This window comes from Hemicordylus capensis, chromosome 2 (assembly GCF_027244095.1).
Source record: "Hemicordylus capensis ecotype Gifberg chromosome 2, rHemCap1.1.pri, whole genome shotgun sequence".
In the NCBI taxonomy this organism is placed as follows: domain Eukaryota; kingdom Metazoa; phylum Chordata; class Lepidosauria; order Squamata; family Cordylidae; genus Hemicordylus; species Hemicordylus capensis.
The window spans coordinates 13,955,099-13,975,350 of NC_069658.1; the positions used below are offsets into that span (position 1 = coordinate 13,955,099).

General features: G+C 49.0%; 1 protein-coding gene and 1 long non-coding RNA gene across 13 annotated transcripts in view; one reads left to right on the top strand and one right to left on the bottom strand.

The window, feature by feature from the left end:
* Window positions 1-15,228, top strand: part of CTIF (cap binding complex dependent translation initiation factor) — a 250,835-nt gene extending 235,607 nt beyond the window's left edge. For 8 of the 9 annotated variants that reach the window (XM_053293688.1, XM_053293689.1, XM_053293686.1 and 5 more), the window contains 3 exons: window positions 4,852-5,007; window positions 13,477-13,530; window positions 14,729-15,228. In XM_053293688.1, coding sequence (XP_053149663.1) covers window positions 4,852-5,007; window positions 13,477-13,530; window positions 14,729-14,944 — 426 coding nt within the window. In that variant the 3' untranslated portion in view covers window positions 14,945-15,228. The remainder of the gene's footprint in view (window positions 1-4,851; window positions 5,008-13,476; window positions 13,531-14,728) is intronic. The other variant, XM_053293691.1, reaches the window with a different exon arrangement.
* The window catches only part of LOC128344136 (uncharacterized), a 44,149-nt gene continuing 38,866 nt past the window's right edge, over window positions 14,970-20,252 (bottom strand). For 2 of the 4 annotated variants that reach the window (XR_008315692.1, XR_008315691.1), the window contains exon 4: window positions 14,970-15,377. This is a non-coding gene — a long non-coding RNA (uncharacterized LOC128344136). Of the gene's footprint in view, window positions 16,677-20,252 lie in introns of all 4 variants that reach the window. The other 2 variants (XR_008315694.1, XR_008315693.1) reach the window with 2 other exon arrangements.

A 20,252-nucleotide genomic window follows, 5' to 3' on the forward strand; every position in this document is an offset into this window, starting at 1 on the left:
CCAGCCACGGAGCCATTGTGGTTGGTGATGATGGGAGTTGTAGTCCAATAACATCTGAGGACTCAACGCTGGGAACCCCTGTCTTGGAGAGAATCCATGACGATGACAACAGCAACAACATTTTGTGTACATGAAACAACAAGGAGTTTGGGGCAGCATACCTAGTTGGGGTGTTTCCATTCTGGAGTGTGATAACCCACCAGTCAGACACTAACTGTAGGACACAGAGCAGGGCAAATTTTAAAAACAACATTATTCCTTTCTCCTCACAGACACTTTCACATCCCTAGTACAAGAGCAGTACCTACAGTACTCTGTGCTTAAATAAAATACAGTTCTGCCCCTGAGCAATCTTGATTCTGCACCAAGAAAATCTGGATTCTGAGACCTATCTACATTTGCATATTTTATCTTACTATGCCCAACAATGTTGTGCCCACCCGCAAGCAGAGCAAACTACAGGAAAAATTATGCCCTGCTGAGGTCTTCATTTGTGCTAGGACCCACCAGGGATAAACCCTAGAATTTGTCTTGAATACCTGGGGAAAGTACTTCTAACTGTGTGGAGGGTGCATTTGCCTTACTGCATACTTACAGGTAACGTTCCAGCCTTGCAGGCTATGCCTGGTGCACAGAGCCGAGCCTCAATACCTGTCCTTTAAGAAATTCAACCCTGTACTCGCCATCTCCTCTGCCAACATTACACACCATCAGAGAACTCATTCCTTGCCCACAAAGATCCACTCCTGATCTTCTCCATGCTTGTTCCTAGTTGTGTCTTACAAAAGTGCTTTTTCTTGCCCTGTGCCTGCAAACTCTCCATCCTCTGCCCCCAGCCAAGGCCACACTGTACCACGGCTCAACCCAGGAATTTATTTCCAGTACCAGGGCTGAAACCAGAGAGTCCCCTTTTCCCTCCACAAAAAAGAGTCTGTTTCCCCACACCTCCCTTCTTTTTAGCTGCAGTGGAGGAAGTCTTCCCAAAACAAAGTCAGACATCAGAGGAAGGACAGGATCAGCTTGGTAAGAACTTCTGTTGACTGACGGAGGGAAACTAGCAGGCGGCTCTTTATTCCTTCAGCCAAAGAGATGAGCAGGTCTGCTGAGATGGGAAGATTCAAAAATGTTGCACCACATAAATCATATACACACATACCCTTCCTTTCCTCATTGTTCCTACCGTGCTAGTTAACCAGTCGGAGCACTACAGATCTTCCCTGTTTCTCCCTCCCTCTCTGACACAAGCATCTTATAATGGCTAACATTGTGACTAATGAAGCCCCCTGCTGCGGAAGAACGTTGCCCAAGTGCAAAACCACTGCACTAGCTCCTTGCACTAAGCCTGGAACTTGCATTCCAGACTAGCTTTGCACTACTGCAAGCATGCTTGCACAACTTGCAGCATGCCCCGTCCATTTTAAAGGGAACCTTTGCCCAAGAGCACAGTAGCACAACTCTGAAAATCCCAGTGTTTTAGTGTGACAGAGCTCTTGCACTAGCACAACTTTGTTAGTTACACAAGCACTTGTGTAGTCAGGTTGTCAGCCAATTTGTTTAAATGACTGTGTTGCTGCCTTTCTGTCAAACATGGCCATTCAGAGTGGCTCAAACTTTCATAAAAACAAATGCTATTACCACACAGACAATAAAACAGCAGATAAAACATTCAGAACAGAAATGCAGGAGCCGAGGAAGAGAAATCAAACATTTCGAAAAAAGCTGTCCTATGGAAGCACCTAAAAATTGCCTGGAAAAAGCAGCAGTGCCATTAATAGGAAAGTGTGCAGTAAGGAGAGAAAACAGGAAAGTGTGTAGTAGGGAGAGAAGCATCACCAGTCTCTTAACCCCAAAGGCAGGGAAAGAGGACAAACCTTGCCTGACACCAAAATGTTCACCAAGAGAGCACTGGTCAAATATGCCTCCATAAATGCATCACAGCCATAGAGAAAACTCTTCAGTAGCCCTGTTCTCAGCTTCTACACATGGCAGCCCCCCGAGAAGGACATCCAGTTATTATACAGTATTGACAAGTTGATGTGGGAGAAGGAGGTTCTTTCAGATGTCCTGGTACTAGAGGCAGCAAGGAGGAAGAGAACACAGCATGAAGATACTGGCTGACATCTAGACTAATGCTGCACGAGTGCAAACATGTTGCACTAGCTATTTCCACTAAGTCGGGTGTGTGCATTCCAGACTGGGAGAGGAGAGCAGGTCTCGTGGTAGCAAGCATGACTTGCCCCCTTAGCTAAGCAAGGTCTGCCCTGGTTGCATTTGAATGGGAGACTCGAAGTGTGAGCACTGTAAGAGATTCCCCTTAGAGGGGATGGAGCCACTCTGGAGCAGAAGGTTCCAATTTCCCTCCCTGGCAGCATCTCCAAGATAAGACTGAGAAAGATTCCTGCCTGCAACCTTGGAGAAGCCGCTGCCAGTCTGTGAAGACAACACTGAGCTAGATAGACCAATGGTCTGACTCGGTATATGGCAGCTTCCTATGTTCCTATGACTCCTTACACAACCTGCTATGAAACTTCTGTTGCAGGGAATGATGCAAAGCTATCGAGTGTCTTTGTTGCACCACCGCAACACTTGTGCTACTGGCCTGACAGTGCAAGAGATGAAGAAACTTTGAGCATTCACTCAGCTCATTCACCTTCTTGCATTTTTGCATCTTTGTTTGCTGCACTAGTGCAGCGTTACTCTGCATGTCAGCCAGTGACTCCTGGAGAGAGGGCCTCTTCTGAGATGGTGTCAGATTTGCTCCATAAATATATGAGCCTGGTATATTAGCTTTTAGGCACCTGGCAAAATCTGTCCTGTTCCGCTTTTGTTCCAGACTTAGGTTGCATGGGTGCATCTCTGCACCCTGTCACATGCCTCCTTCTGGGAAACCTCTTCCTTGGTCCATATGTGTTGCAGGGAGTGCTGCAAAGCTACCCACTCCCCCTGTTGCGTCCGCTTGCACAGGTGGACCGAGACCGCAAGCGATTGCCCGACTCTGCGCACCCACTCAGCCATGCGACCTCCTTGCATTGGTGCATTTTTGTTTGCGGCACTTGTGCGGCGTCCGCCTGAATGTCAGCTGCTGTTTTTGGCAACCCCGTGGCAGTCTTAACGAGCAGCCAGGCTCCGATTCCGAGAGAGGGAGTCAGGCAGGGGTCCTTTTTGTTTCAAGCTTTGTTCACAAGAGCTGCTCACCAGTGTATTTCATTCAACAATCCCAACAGAATCAAATACTGATGCTCGTTCACATTACTCTTCCATTATTATTTTAAAATACATTGCAGATTAACCTGATGCACAGTGGCTCAGCAACACTGCACACCACATCGGGGCTACTGTAGACACTCAAAGCAGCCCCGATGCTGCAGAGCGCACGTGGTTGCACACCCATGGGAGCAAACGGGAGCAAGTGGGGTCAGGCTGATTGCACAATCCGCTTATTCTCTACAGCTTCATTTATGTTTGTGAATCGCCTAGAGCCATCTGGGTGAGGCGATATCAATATCAATCAAACAAACAAGCAAGCAAGCATTGAGGCCCCCGTATGCATCTGCAGCAGCCCTGACAAGGTGCACAGCATTGCAGAGATGCTGCACATCATACATCGGTCAATAGCAGTTGGTCTGTTACTTCTGGAAACTACAGATATCACAAAATGACCAGTTTCAGCAACATGTTCCCTGGCTTTGCTCAGCAACGTTTGAGGCAGAATGGGATAAAAACTTTTCTGAACCCCTACAGATGTATGAGTGACATTTTCCTGCCCTGTTTGCTTTGGCACAGCTGTTTCAGTTTGCCATCTGACTCATAATCCAGCATCCACATGACTATCCCAAAGAGCTCAAATCATGCCTTGGAAACCTTGGGACACTTTGCAGTTTTCAAAGCCTATTGATGTAGTCTGTTCCAGGAAACAGCCGTGCAACAAGCATTTTAGCCTGGAAACCGGCTTCAGCAGCAAAGTTGGGATTTGGGAAGGAAGAGTGTCAGGGTTGTGTCAGGAGGCTTTCAGAGAGATTTAGGAGTCCCTGTACTTCAACACTGAGGGAAAAATCGCATGAGGAATGATGGCCATTCTTTAAGGCAGGTTTCCAACACAGGTCCCTGGATGCTCCCAGGATGCTGAGAGTTGTAGTCATAGCAACATAGGAAGCTGCCATATACTGAGTCAGACCATTGTTCTATCTAGCTCAGTATTGTCTTCACAGACTGGCAGCGGCTTCTCCAAGGTTGCAGGCAGGAATCTCTCTCAGCCCTATCTTGGAGAAGCCAGGGAGGGACCTTGGAACCTTCTGCTCTTCCCAGAGCGGCTCCATCCTCTGAGGGGAATATCTTACGGTGCTCCCATGCAAATGCAACCAGGGTGGACCCTGCTTAGCTAGGGGGACAAGTCTTGCTACCACAAGACCAGCTCTCCTCTCCTTTAGACCAGCTCTCCTCTCCACCAGTATCCTGGGATCCACAGTTGGGAACCCTTGTAATAGACATAATACAGGAATAAAAGTGGGGGGGGGGAGGAAAACAAGCTAATTCAGGTAACAGAACGTTCAAGTTTCCTAACAAGCAGGAGGAATGGCTATGAGACCCTTTTAGGAGGGCAGGGGCCGAATGGCAGATGGACTCAGTCTAGTGATAAAGAAGGGAGGACGAAAGAAGGGAGGACTCACTTCCCTCCTGCTGCAGCCAGGCAGAAGAGCTGCTGAGAGAGAGAGAGGTGGGAGTCCTCATTCTCTCATTATGCTCTCCTTGGCGGCTTCCCTCACTGCTGCTGCTGCTGCTGTGCTTCCTCACAGATGCCAGATGAGACTTTTCCCCTTTTTCCCTGATGCCTTTGTATGACTCCCTTTGCAGAAAGACTTCACGAGGCGGGAAGAGTTGCAGCAGCGTGACGTGGAGCGCTGGTTGGGCTTCATCACCTTCCTCTGTGAAGTGTTTGGCACCATGAGGAGCAGCACCGGGGAGCCCTTCCGAGTCCTCGTCTGCCCCATTTATACCTGCCTCAGGGAGGTAAGTCAGGCCTCGTTCCTTCTCTCCAGACAACCCAAATCCAGAGTCGTTCCGGGAGTGGGTGGATCCCGCTCCAAACTGGAAGCCACCTTACACCAGGTTGAACCATTGGACCACCTAGTTCAGTATTGTCTACACTGACTGGCAGTGGCTTGGTGCAATGACCTATGGCTGCGCACAATGAAGGAACTCCGACAACCTTTTTAGACCGGCAGCGCCTTCTCCGGGGGTTTGGGGAGGCTGCCATTCTCAGCCCTACCTGGAGATTCTGCTCGGGATTGGAGCCGGGAACTTCTGCATGCAAAGCAGATGCGTTCTCACTGAACCACAGCCCCATCCCTCACCTCAGGTTACCTCGCCTTTTATTTATCAACTAGCAATTTTCAGCCCGTTAGATAAACGGGCGCTAGTAGACCACCCCCGCCCTCCCGAGTGCGGCCGCCAGCGGGCCCAGTCCTTCCCAGTCCGCCCCGCCACCTTCGGCCTCCCCTTTCTGGCTTCCCCCGCTGCCTCGGCCGTACCTATAGCTCCGCTGCCACCTCGCCCATACTCCCTTGGCGGCGGCCGCCGCCATTGGGGGCCAGTCGGCCCGCCGCAGCTGCCGCTGCCTCACCCGCACTTGTGCCGCCGCCATCGGGGCCAGTCGCCTGCCACGGCCACCGCCGCTTCACCCGCATTCTCGCTGTGGCGGCCGCCGCCGCCATCGGGGCCAGTCGCCCCGCCGCGGCCACTGCCACCTCTGGCCGAGGCCGTGGCTCCCCTGCCGCCTCGCCAGCACTCTTTTCTCGTTGGCGGTGGCCACTTCTCCTAGGCCGCCGCTTCCCCTGTTCCAACATGGCCGCCCGTGTCTGGGCGGCCGTGTCTTTTTGGGCCGATCTGGGCATGCGCTCCGCGCATGCCCAGATCGGCCCAAAAAGACACGGGCAGCACGGCCGCACGCCGAAGGCTTTTATGGTATAGGATACTTCATACCCTGCACAGCACTTTAGAGAGGATGTATATATATTTAGAACAGACAACTTGTTCCAAGAACAATTTTTTTCCTTCTCAAGAGTGTTTTGGAGTGATTATCACAGAGGAATACACATGAAAAGCATTATGTGCAAATGGATGTGGATTTAGGCTTCCAGCATACCATCTCAAGAGCCCGGGGGAATGGAGCTGCGAGACCTGGTGTCTCTAGACCCTGACGGGGCAGCTGCGGCTGCTGCGGCTGCTGCTTTTAAGAGTTGCACTGAAGCGTGATTTTGCCAGTTGGGGCTTCTGCTGTGATTGCAGCCAAGTGACCTGGCAACCCTGGCACTGGTGCAGCACAAGACAAGACGTGGTGGCAGGGAAGGGTCTGTATTCCACATATTGATTTGAGCAAAGCAATGAACTCTTGGGCTGCATAGTCTGTGTAAAGGCCTTTCTCCAAGGTTTATCCCCACTTCAGTGTCACGCCATGACATGGCACCTGGGGCAGGATGATGCAACGAAAGGACTTAGCTCTAAAAACAGGAGCTACCTCAATTCACCGCTCTGGGCTCCTTGGAAGAAGAGTGGGATATAAATGTTAATAATAATAATAATAATAATAACAACAACAACAACAACAACAACAACAGAAAGCAGCTTTACTGGGAACAGGCTATATTCTGTGACGATATCTATAACAACAGCAACAACATTGACAATAAAATTCTGGCATCCCAGGTCCTTGGGAAGGACTCGATGTCTGGATAAAACAAACCAGTCAATAACACCTGTCTGACTGTGTAAATAAATAATAATAATAACAATTCTCTGTGACCCTCATTAACTTCTACAGGAGAGTGTAAAGAGGCTGCCCTTGGCAAGACTGTTGGGGGAGAGGAAAATCCTGCTCCCCCCCCCCACTACCACCACCACACAAAAAAGCTCGGGTCAGAAAGAACAGGGGTCAGATTTAGATATTTGAATACAATCCTTTATGTCAGAGCTTCTTAGTGTTTTCACACTTACGAACCCACCCACCACCACTACCACCATCCAGATCCACAAGTTTCTCCTGGATCCCCAGCCCATTTATATAATATATTTTCATAAGACTCCAGTAAATGTTAGAGGAAAAATAAATACCCAGTATGGTTATTTTCAATCTTTATTCTGGCTCACTGGAAACAAATTACTGTAAATTCAGTGCAGCAACAATTTTTCATGGACCACTGTTAAGAACCCTGGCTTTATATTCGCCATTATAAATAAAGGATGCCATTCACTCCTCTGGGAAAAACTAAACTGCAAACTTGGAGACATTGGTCTGCATCAGATAGTAGGGCCCCACTCACTCCCCTATGCATGCTTGGGAACAGGAATGAGAGAGGAAGCACCCCTTATCTTCCTGCCCACCCAGTAGGGATGTGCACAAATTGATTTTTTCTATTTGATTTGTCCCTGAATTGAATCACCCCCATTTGTTTTGGGTCCAAATCTGCTCACCTCCAAATCACCCCAGATTCAATTTGTACCCAAATTTTCCGAATCTGAATCAATTCAGGGCAAAAAAGGGGTTCCGGGGGCAAAAGAGTGGAGTGGGTGGTAGTGCCCAATGGGTGGAAGCTACCACCCAAATTTCAAAGAAATCGGGCAAGGGGGTGATTTTTAAAGAATGTTTGGAGTTGGTGTGTCTTTAAGCTTTTCCCCATAGGGAATAATGGGGATTTCAGCAGCCTTATAGCTCCACATGGGGGGGGCACCAGGGTGGCCCAGAGCGGGTTGTGGTGGGTGAAGCACCCTGGGGGAGCACAGAAGCACCATGGGGGAGGTCTGCAATATCCTGCTGCTCAATTTTATTAAAGGCGGGTTGTCTCCTTGCAGCCTAGCTGCAGGAAGCGTTTCCCTGAGTCATTTCAGTCTCATCTGTGCTTTGTTTAACTTTTTCCATTCATGTTTGCTTCCATTCTTAGAAAGCAATGGGAGTATATCTTACTCCCAGCCGCTGAACACTAGAACAATGCAGCATTTCAAATAAGGAAACGAGCCTTGCCGGACTTATCTCAAAGAACACAGCTACCAGGGGACTGGTGGTTATTTATTTCTTTGCAATATTTATAGTCTGCCTTTCCAGCCATCAGGAGCCACAAGGTGGCTGAACAATACAAACAGTACTTTTACACGCACAATTGAAACGGCTGTCTTGTTCTGTAAGTGGCAGCTTACAGAACAGCAAGTAGCCAAGGGGGACATCAGAGTAGCTACCTCTTAAGGGCATTCGAAGCCCGCTGCAGTAGCAGCCTTCGCCTGCTGTTGAAACGACTTTGATGAAGGAACCAGGCTAGTCTCCCTTGGAAGGGAGTGCTACATATTACTCCCCGCCACTGAACAAGCCCTGCCTGACATTGCCCCCGGCCACACCTCAGACAGCATGGAGGGCACAAGGCAGGGCCTCAGAAAGTGGCCTGAAGGGGCAGATGGGTTCATCTGAGAGGAGGCTGTCCTGCAGTTGGCCCTTCTCTTCTCCAGACACAGCAGCCCAGAGGTGGAGTCATGGCACGGCCTCAGGGCAATTTGCTTTGCTATCACTATGAATTCTCTGTCACAAGAGGTGGTGACAGCCAACAACCTGGATGGCTTTAAGAGGGATTTGGATAACTTCATGGAGGAGAGGTCTATCAATGGCTACTAGTCGGAGGGCTGTGGGCCACCTCCAGCCTCAGAGGCAGGATGCACCAGTTGCAGGGGAGTAACAGCAGGAGAGAGGACATGCCTTCAACTCCTGCTTGTGGGCTTCCCAGAGGCATCTGGTGGGCCATTGTGTGAAACAGGATGCTGGACTAGATGGGCTTCCTTGGGCCTGATCCAGCAGGGCTGTTCTTATGCCCTTATTAATTTGGCATTGTAACACTGAAGTCAGAAGAACATGGGAAGATTCCCTCAAAGGTGGTAACTTTCCCCCCTGATGTGATAGTGCATAGGCAGTAATCATCATTCTACTTAACATGCATTTAAAAAAGCACCCCCTTGATTACATCAACCTAGATAATTAGAGACCAATATCCAACTTTCCTTTTTTGGGCAGGATGATAGAGTGCCTGATGCAGAGAGTCTTGGAAGATAGAGATTAAGTAGACCGCTTTCAGTCTTCCTGGGTATGAAACTGAAACCTCCATGGTCGCCCAGGTGAATGACCTTTCCTGAGAACTAGACAGGGGGAGTGTATCCCTGTTGGTTCTGCTGGACCTCTCAGAGGAGAAACATAACCATGTACTCTGGGCTCCTCGAAGGAAGAACAGGATATAAATGATGATGATGTAGTAGTAGTAGTAGTAGTAGTAATGCCACCATTGACTATGGTATTCTTCTGGACCACCTCTCAAGGACAAGGATTGGAGGACCTGCTTTGAAATGGCTGCAGTCCTTTCTTGAGGGGAGAATGGGGGACTACTGATCAACCCTTTGGCTGCCGGACTGTAAAGTCCTGCAGGGTTTGCTTTTGTCCCCCATGCTATTTAACATCCCCATGCAACTGCTGGGAGGGGTCATCCAGAGGTTTGAAGTGAGGTGTTATCAATATGCAGATGATGCTTAGCTCTAGTTCTTCTTGTGATCTGAACCTAGGGAGGCAGTGGATGTCCTGAATTGGGAGCTGGAGGCAGTGATGGGCTGGATGTGGGCTAGTAAACTGAGACTGAGTCAAGACATGATGGTGGCATTGTTGGTCAGTAGGTGAGCCAATCAGGATGAGGGGATTCAACTTGCCCTGGGTGGGAGTATTCGTTTGTTTGTTTCGTATATTTGTATACCTCCCCAAACCCATGTTTCTGAGTTGTTTACAACAACTATAACAAAATTAAAATTAAAACTTATTTAATTCACTCTCCTTGAAAAAGCAGATGTGCCCATTTGGGGAACTGCTCTGCCTTTGGATGCACAGGTGGAAGCCATGGCCAGGAGTGCCTTTACACAGCTTCAGCTAGTGAGCCAACTACATCTCTTTCTGGAGAAGGCAGATCAGGCTAGAGTAACCCATGCCTTGCACATCATGGCTGGATTACTGCAACGTGCTTTATGTGTAGGGCTGCCATATGGGAAAGAGGTCAGGTTTCCTGTACATTTAAGAGATGTACAAAAGAGGGAATTTCAGCAGGTGCAGCTTGTGGGGAAGGAAAAGCTACCTGGATATTTGAAGGACCACCTGCTCCGAAGGTTCCTGCCCACTCGACAAGATCATTGGAGGCGGTTCTGCTCTGTGTGCCAAAACTGAGAGAGGCTCAATTGTCATGTATGCAGGACAGGGCCTTTTTGGTCATTGCCCCCAGACTTTGGAATGCCCTCCCAATAGACACCTGCTCCTCATCCCCCTTCGCTACCTGTAAGAGGCAACTAAAGACCTGACTATTTAATCAGGCCTTTGTCCTCTTAAGGGGCACCGTTTCTGCTATTGGAGCTGTATTTTGTGGTGGTGCTGTTGTTTGTTTTAAACTGTTAATAGGTTTTATCTTTATTTTTCATATTTCTGCTGTAAACTTGAGATATTTTATGAAAGGCAGTATATAAATGTAACAATCAATCAATCAATGCATAGAGCGTATTGATCAAAGCTCCTCACATATGTGATTTCAAGGACAAACCAGATGTTGCTTTGTGCATGTCATTTGGGCTAGTGTGCTTGGCTTTTATCCAGAGACCAGCAGTTGGCACCTTCCCCCTTTAGATCAGGATCCTGTTGATCTGCCCAGCATGGGGTGAAGAGTGGCCCCCATCATGGTCCCAATCCAGATTCCCTCCCCACACCCTTCCCCCATTGTTGCTTTTTGCCCTGGAAAAACAAGGTTTCATAGGCACTAATTGGAACTCTTTTCCCCCACAGGGCAGAGCCAGCACAGCCATGGGAGAGGCAGGACTCTCGATCAGGCTTACCCCCTTCTCCCCCCACACCACAGTCCCAATTCTGCTGCTATTTTACTGACTATAAAACAAACATACTCGTCCGATCATGTGCTGAAAGTAACATCTAGGGTAAGCAACCTTAGCTCTCCAGCTGTTGCTTTCTGAACTACAACTCCCATCATCCCCAGCCAAAACAATGTTATATATCAATAATACATTTCAATAATACATAATTATATATTAATAATTTGGCCACAATAAATTGTGGCTGGGGGTGATGGGAGTTGTTGTTCAGCAACAAGGTTGCTTGCTCCTGGTCTAGTGAGTCCTCCACCCTCAAAGACCTGGGTTTTGTGGGTTTTTTTAAACAAGGAGACACTTCCCGTGTTCAGCCTGTCTCTCAACGATGAGTTTCAGGTGACATGGTTTGGTCCTAAGTCAGGCTTTTTGAATGCATATGTTTTGTATCTTTTTTAAGCTTCAGTGGCAGGATTTGTTCCTCCTCAGATCTTTGCAGCTCCACAGATACAGCATCAGCTTCTCAGGGGTGCCAGCACGGATTCCCCCCCCCCACCTGTTATGTGTGTGTGAACAGTGCAAACCAATATCCTGATTAAACTAATTTTGACTCCAGTGGAGATACATCTGCCCTAGCCGGAGGAATGACCTTTCCATTTCCAAGTCTAGTTAAAAGATGAGGGAAGCAATTAAAGATGATGCATGGCTCTGGATGTTGTCTCCTTGGGATAGTCTCCGTTGTGCACATGGTGTCATTGCGCACATGGTGTTGCTTTCATCACTTCCCTTTCCTTGTCCCAGCTGCATTGTGATCTTCCAAAGCCCTTTCATGTGGCTGTAAACAGAGCTGTGCATGAATCGTTGTGCTAAGGGGACCTATGGAAGGTCCCCTAGGCTGAAAAGTGGGGCCCTTTTGGAGTGCGTGTGTGTGTGCATTTGCATGTATATGCCTTTGTGAGTTTCTTTCTCGTGTTTTGCATTTTTCTGGGTTCTTGGGATGAAATCACATCCTCTTTGCACATACTTATTATGGCTTCAGACAGCCAGGAAATCTAGTCTGCCGACTGGGTGGTTCTCTCACATATACACGCTATGCCAATGCTTGTCACACTGTTATCCTGGCTCCAAAAGCAAAGGCTGTTCCAAGGAGATTTAGACGGGACTCCCATCATGGTTTCCTTCCTGCCATGTTCAGAAGCAAACAAGGGATGTCTGCCTCCAGCATTCCTGTTTGTGAGCTTCCTAGAGGCCTTTGGGTGGTCATCGTGGCAGGCAGTGTGCAAGTCAAAGTTGTGCAAAAGAAGAGCAAATGACCTCTCCAGAATTAAAATCAGCACCATGTGATGATTTTGAAAATAACCACATTTCTGGTCACCCATGGAAAGCAGCAGCCACCTCTAGCCTGTCCTGGTGGCCCAGAAGGCAGAGGACCTTGGAGACAAAGGAGCACATTGACTTACCATCGGTCAGAGACAAACTGAGCCCTTAAGTACCTCTGAGCCCAGACTGCCCCTCCTGGGCTCCGCCTCCCTGCCTGGAGAGGGGACTCCTTCAAGGAACAGCCCTCTGGAGTTTGGCACTCCTCCTCCACTCTGTCTGCTGCTCCCAAGCTTGCTGTCAGCACTGGCTTGCAGACCTAGGGGAAGCCTGATGGTGTGGGAGAGGCCAGCTCTCTAATGGGTGCTGCCCCTTGGAGCCCAGGCCTTGAGGGACCTCAGCCTGGGGGCTCTCTCCGCATTCAGTCTGGTATCCTGATCCAGGCTGGTCCTGCCTCCTCAGTGTCCGACTCCGAGTCACTCCTGTGAGTGGAGGCTGTGGCAAGCTGGGCCATGGTCTGGACAACAAGACAGCGAAACTTTGCTAAGACTGTTTCTTCCTTCCTTTATATAGCACTTTAGGGTGTACAAAGCAGTCCCCCCTACATTGTCTCAGAAATCCTTCTGACAGCCCTATAAAGTAGGTTGGTGTTACGTATTCTCCCCATACAAGGGCTGAGAGATGGTGGCTCTCCTAAAGCCACCTAGAGGTTCCATTGCAGAGGCAAGGTTTCAACCAGGCCTGCCTTGTTCCTACAACTCGTTCCTAGCAGCCACTATGCACTAGCTCTCCCTTGGGAATAAGTTCCCATAATAAATGGTGTGGGCCAGTGACTTGGGACAACCTATTTGGAGTTCTAATTGCAAAGATAACTAACTTCACATTATGGTACAGGATCAGGAGAATGTTGAGCCGCCTGTCACTAATCACAGCCCAGTGTCCAGAGAAGCATCCCTTGACCACTGTGCCACTCAATCCCATACAGCAGCCACAAATAGTGCACACTCTTGGGGGAAAGAATTGCGTTTCCCTGGCAGCTTTTGCAACTGTTTCTGTAGTCTCCCTGAAAATCCTGGCTGTCACTGCCCGTTGTGCTCTCTTTGTCTGTGATATTAGCAAATCTCTTTTTCCCCCTCCCTTTGCTTTTTCTGGTGGATGTCCAGATGTCCAGCACAGCCTGAATAAATAAGCAAGCAGAGAAAGATGTCTAGTTGTATAGGAGCAAAAAGGGATTTCCTAAATGCACTCTCTCTCTCTCTCTCTCTCTCGTTTTCTTTTTTTCAGTTGTTGCAATCTCAGGACATTAAAGAAGATGCTGTCCTTTGCTGTTCAATGGAGGTAGGAATCCTGAGATACTTTGTACCTCATCTCTTTCTAGTGTTTCAACCTCCTTAATTTTCTTTTGCATATAATCACATCGTCATGCTGAGGCTTATGTTTCCACATTTTTTCCGCAGCGGTGGAAGGCATGTGCAGCAACTCCTTCCCAAAGCAAGGTTTTTTTCCTAATATCTCATTTCTTGAGCTTTATGTTCTCTTAAGAGCCTGTTCATACACCCACCTGCAAGAGGTCGCTTTCAGCACCCCCCAGCAACATGCTTGTTAAGCCCCCATGTACCTAAAGGACTTAACAGAAATCTTGAGGGGCAGCTGAAAGAGGCATGACTTTGTAACTCACCAGTATTCAGCACACATCTGCTAGACGACCTTATATTCACTCAGCTCCCCCCTCACATGGGCAGATCCATGACTGCACCAAAAGGACGCAGGGAGGGCAGGAGGCATCCCAGCACATGCCTCAGGAATTCAGCTGGGGCATCAACTCCCTGATCTGCTAATCAGAATGAAGAAATATTGCTTCAGCTGCTACTACTACTACTACAGATATCTATATACAGCTATCTCTGCTCTGTGTGTCTATGCCACAGACGCTGTACAACATACATATCTATCCTTACAGAAGTTTGGATCTGTGTGTATGAAAATGTAGTATGAGAATCAGCTTGTAAGTGTACATTCTGCAAAATGCTCTCCATAGTGTTTGCTGAATGAACGTGAAGGGCCAGTTTTGTCCTATCCCCTTGGTGCATCTGTCAAAGTAAGGCAGAGCTGCACAACAGACCCGCCAGCTGTTGTTGGACTACAAATCCCAGCATCCCAGCCACAGTGGCTAATAGTCAGGGATGCTGGGAGTTGTAGTCCAACAAGAGCTGGAGGGCTGAAGCGGTGCAGCCCTGAAATAGGGTCTTGCCTGCCAGGCTCATCTTAGAGACCAATGAGTTGGTCTCTAAAGTGCCATGAGGGTCTTCCTCGCCTTTTGCTTGAACCGACAAACTTAGCTCCTCTTCTGGAAGCATCTTTGGCCCAAATCTCTGACCTGCTTCTTATAAACATATCCAGAGAAAACCCAAAGGAGAGATGGCATTCTTCCCCATCTCCCTTCTCAGCTGTGGGGGAGAAGAGATGGGATCGGCAGTGGGGTGTGACTGGCCCTCTTTAACCCCCAGCTTTTGACCTGCTCTCTCTTTCTCGACAGCTGCAAAGCACCGGCCGACTGCTGGAGGAGCAGCTGCCTGAGATGATGACGGAACTGCTGGCGATCGCACGCGACAAGATGCTGTGCCCCTCGGAGTCCATGCTGACCCGGTCCCTCCTCCTCGAGGTCATTGAGCTCCATGCCAACAACTGGAACCCTCTGACGCCCACCATCACACAGTACTACAACAAGACAATCCAGAAACTGACAGCCTGAGCAGGAGGCGGGGACAAGGGAGAGCCACGAGGAAGACATGCACTTTAATTTAAAAAAAGAAAAGAAAAGGATTGGGAAAGGAACTAAGCTACAGCAACCAGAGAAGGACTGAGAGACCTTTTGTGATCCGATACCTAAGAAGACAAACCCCAGCATGCTTAAGAATATGTTCATGGGGGCGAAGCATGTTTCTTTTCAGCTGTGTCCTCAAGTGCCGTCACCACCCCTCTCTCCCCGCTGCGTTTTGTTTGAGGTTCCCTTTTATTAAACCCATTGCTCATTCAGCTCCATGTCCCGCCGGCTCATTGTTTGGGGGCAGAAAGAACACGACAGACTTGAATAGTGCATCAGAGGGCAGGCGCATCGGATGGCTTTCACAGCATTCTCCTGGCCCGCACTGGCCAACTGGCAGGAGGCAGCACGCAGCAGATGTCTGGGGGGGGACAAAAGCAAACACGTTCCACGCCAGACGCTGGTAATTGACAGCTTTTGTCAAGCAAAGGCTCCCCTCTTCCCCCCACCCACCTTTCTTTCTTCCACTCCTCTTGTCTTCAAGGTTTTGTCTCCCTAACTCTCCCTACACTACATTTTCCTGCCCTGAAATCCCTATTCCAGATTAGACATTTAGAGGAGATGAATCTCTCTCTCCCCCCCCCCCCCCTCTCTCTCTCTCTCTCTCTAAATTTGCACTTGGTTTTGAGTTTTCTATTGGTGGGGTTTGCACGCACACACACCTTAAATACACATGGATGGACAAATTGAGATCCACGTTTTTTAAAGCAAAGATAATGTTATGATGTGAGGTTGCACAGAGTTGCTCAAGGATCCTAAAATAGAGAAGGAAAATCCAAGAAACCACTTTAGAAGTATTATAGCCAGCACACATCTTGCCAATACGTTATTTATTGTCAGCCTGATTCTCTGCATGTTTATCAGACACATGTTCCGCTGCATTGAGTGGGATTTCAAAGTATAATGGCCATCCACACATTGCTGTGGGGAATGCTAGTGTTACTCCCAGTGTTTCCCTCAGCAAACATGTAACATGTGTGTACATGCAACTTTGAATACCCATGTTTATGCATCTTAGGACCCTGGCCCAGCCAGCTGTCCCAGATGTGTGAACATAGGTGCTAGTATGATGTCTCCGCGTTAAAGTCTGATGCAGGGAACATGGGCGTTTTGATTAACAATTGTAATATATGGGCTGGTTCACACAATCTGAATCAATATCTGTTTACCAGGTATCTAGGATTCTCAGTGGGTACACATTCTCACAAAACATGTGTGGGCAGCAAAAGACCTCCTGATCCCAGGTTGGCACCATGCCAGCCGACATTTAACTTGGATCAGCCAAGTTTTGATCTAAGCTTACCAATCCCAGTAATATGTCTGATTGGCACACTGCCAACCCAGGATTGGGAGGGTTTTTTTTGCTGCCCACACAACATGCTTTGCAGGAGCACATGCCCACTGGAAATTCCAAACCCTGGTAAATGGGCATCAATTCTGATTGTGTGAACCTGCCCTATGGAGATACCTTTTTTGTGCATAGGATTATAATGTAAATGTAGTTGAAAATAGAGTGCCACTTACTCTGAGCAATAGTGATCTCTGTTGATGTTGAAGGTTGTGGTGCCACTCACCAGCTAAACAGTTCAGGATTGCTGCCTTTGGCAGGCAGGTGACATTTTGTTGTTGTTTACAGATGTCTTCTTAATTACAGCCATAGCTGTAGTGATACAATTAAATTAGGCCAACCACTCTTGAGCCTAACCATACAAGGAGTGGGGTAGAAAATTAAGACTTAAAATTTGTTCTTTAGAAACCGGTAAATAGAAGGAAATATGTATGTGGTATTTAAAGAGGGGTAGGGAGAAAGAGAATGAAAGAAACAAAGTATGAGTTTTAAGAATGAACTCCTGAGGCCAAACCAGAAGTGGCATAGGTTCCATGCTTAGAACTCCTGGTGACGTCTCTGAAAAGGAGCCACAGTTGTCCCCAATTTAGATCCTGATTGCTGCATGGGGGAACAGCATCTAGCCCTCTTCCCCCTGCCCCACAGCACCAATCCAGCTCACACACTGGATCAACACAAAACTGCTGTGAGCTGCAGAAGGGACAACCTACAGGCTAAGAAAGAAAGAAAAAGGAAGGAAGGAAAAGAAAGAAAGAGAAAGAAAATGAATATGCCAGGCGTTTCAACCACAGGACTTGCATGCCATGTCTCCTTTAGTCTTGGCTAGCAAGTTTTTCTCTCCTGTGGCTTACATAATGCTTGCCCTTCACTGCCAGAAAGAGGGCTGCGGGTCCATAAGAGCCTCTTCTTGAGGGCGGTGCAGCCCTCAGGAACAACCCTTTATACACATAGAAAAGGCTTTTGGAGGGAGGGGAGAGACATAAAACTTGCTGCTCACTACCGTGCCCAGTCCGCTGCACAAAAAGGCTTTCAGGGCAGCAACACTGAGGGCTTCTGGTGGGCCCAGAGCTCTCCTTCCAGCAACAGTCAGTGTTGGGTTGCAAAACCTTGGAATTTAGGGTGAAACAAGTCACTGGTCTTTTCTGCTGCATTAGAAGGTGAGTTTATAGTTTTCTAGACTAATAAACCACCCAAAGAGGATTATTTCTCTGTGTAAAATGAATTGTTAAGGTGAGCAGACTGTTCTGGAGTCACAGTGTCAAGCTGAGTGTGCTGAGAGAAGAGGCCTACAGAGGTCCACACAACAGAATTCCTGCTTCTTTTAAAAACCGGTTCAGCCAGCGTTGGTGATCGCAGCAGAAGTGGTGGCTAGCATTTTAGGCCCGTTATTGGAGAGTCGCAATCCCCATAGTACTGAGGTAGTCTGAGTGCTGACAAGTAGTGAGGCTTCTTGTAGGGGTGTGCACGGAACCGCCAACTGCGGTCCGGCACTGGGTGGGGGGGTTTCTTTAAGAGTGGCGGGAGGGTTTACTTACCCCTCCCGCCGCTTTCCAGCTTGGCGCCCGTATTTTGTGTAGAAATTGGGGCAGCAGGAAACCAGCCGCCCCCCCGCGCCCGGATTAGGGGCCAAATCGGCCCAAACTACTGCCGCGGCCGCACCCACCAACCAACCACCCAACACAAGGCCCGATTTCAGGCCAAGGAAGCCTAACCCAACCGGGCGATGACGGGCCAAAGCGGCCCAAACTACTGCCGCCGCCGCCGCCCAGCCGCCCGAGTCCTCACGTAAACAAGGCCCGCGTCAGTCGGGCCGATCAGGGCCCCACAATTCAAAAAGGAGAGGAGCTCGCAAACAGAGCTTCTCTCTCTGCAAAGTCTCAGCCGCTACTGAAGCTCGTCCCGGTGGGTAGACCGGGCCTCCGGCGATCGGAGGCCCGGTCTACCCGGCCTTGTCCCCTGCCAGCGGGTAGACCGGGCCTCCGGCAGAACTCCCATGCGTCCTTTGCGCACAAAGCTTCACTAGCGGCTGAGACTTTGCAGAGAGAGGAGCTCTGTTTGCGAGCTCCTCTCCTTTTTGAATTGTGGGGCCCTGATCGGCCTGACTGACGCGGGCCTTGTTTAGGTGAGGACTCGGGCGGCTGGGAGGGTGGGCGGGCGGGCGGGCCGCGGTGGCAGTAGTTTGGGCCAGTTTGGCCCGTCATCGGCTGTTTGGGGTTGGCTTCCTTGGCCCGAAATCGAGCCTTGTGTAGGGTGGGTGGTTGGCGGCCGCGGCAGTAGTTTGGGCTGATTTGGCCCCTAATCCGGGCGCGGGGGGGCGGCAGGGGCGGCTGGTTTCCTGCCGCCCCAATTTCTACACAAAATATGGGCAATGGAGGGGGCAAAGCGGCGGGAGGGGTAAGTAAACCCTCCCCGCCCTTAAAGGAACCCCCTCCACCCGGACCGGACAGGTCCGAACCAATCTGGAGAGTTTGGAGGTCTTTACAATGGCCTCCAGACCGGTTCGGACACACCCCTAGCTTCTTGTGGTGGTGGTAATTGGCCCAGTCATGCAATATCTGGGGTAGTGCTGATTTTGACTGCAGACAACAGAAGTCAGTCTGTGTATGGCTATTCACACATTATGTTCAGTGCACAGACAGCCGTATACTTCCTATCTGTCCCCTGCACTTGAGGGGGCTGGTACCTGGGTTCATTTTTTAAATGACTGCACCTACAGTCATTCACACAAAAACACATACATGTGTGCAGACACCTGTATACACATTCAGCATAATGTCTGAATACAGCCATAGAGTATGCTAGCCATTACTTCAGGTTGTACTGCTATCTGTCAGGGCCCAGTACGGTCAGGTGTCAGGACTGCAGGAGACCAGTTGTCAATCTGAGGGGCCGAGACAAGTCACACAGTCCAAAACAGGCAGGAGGTCATATCCAAAAGGCAGAACCATACCACTGAAAGGTCAGGGGCAAGTGAGATCGTCTCATGTTGGCAGGCGGTTAGGAACATAGAAAGCTGCCATATATTGAGTCACACCATAGGTCTATCTAGCCCAGTATTGTCTACACAGACTGGCAGCAGCTTCTCCAAGGTTGCAGGCAGGAGTCTCTTTCAGCCCTATCTTGGAGATGCCAGGAAGGGAATTTGGAGCCTTCTGGTGCTCTTCCCAGAGTGGCTCCATCCCCTGAGGGGAATATCTTACAGTGCTCGCACATCTAGTCTCCCATTCATGTGCAACCAGGACAGACCCTGCCTAGCTAAGGGGACAAGTCATGCTTGCTACCACAAGACCGCAGTACTGCTGAGGCCAGACTGTGCAGCAGCTACTCTGTCTGACAGAGTTTAGTCAAGGGCCCCATTAAAGCAACAGCCCTCCTCTCTTTGTCTCTAGCAACCACTATTCACAACTATATTGCTTCTAGACCTGGAGGTTTAATTTAGCTGTCATGGCTAATAGCTTTGATGGAGCTATCCACTGTGAATTTGCCCAATCTCCCCTTGCAGGCCATCTAAGCCAGGGGTTCCCAACCTGTGGAACTCTCATCTGGAGTTGTAGTTGAGCAACAGATGGAGTTCCACCGGTTGGGAACCCCTGATGTAAGCTAATGACCACCACATCTTGTGGCAATAGATTCTGCAGATGAATTACAAATTCCACAAATTAATTGCATGTTACGGAAATAAGTACTTACTTTTGCCTAAATCTACTGCCAATTGATTCTGTTGGGTGAGCCCAACTTCTAGAAAAATTTAGTTCTAGTGTCAGTTTCAGCCACTAGATGCTCGTTTTGTGTCCCCTGTGATCAACATGTCAGCCTAAAAAACAGGATTGCTTCTCAGTCCTTCACTACCCCCACAGAGCTGCATTCTGTCTGAACTAGACAAATGAA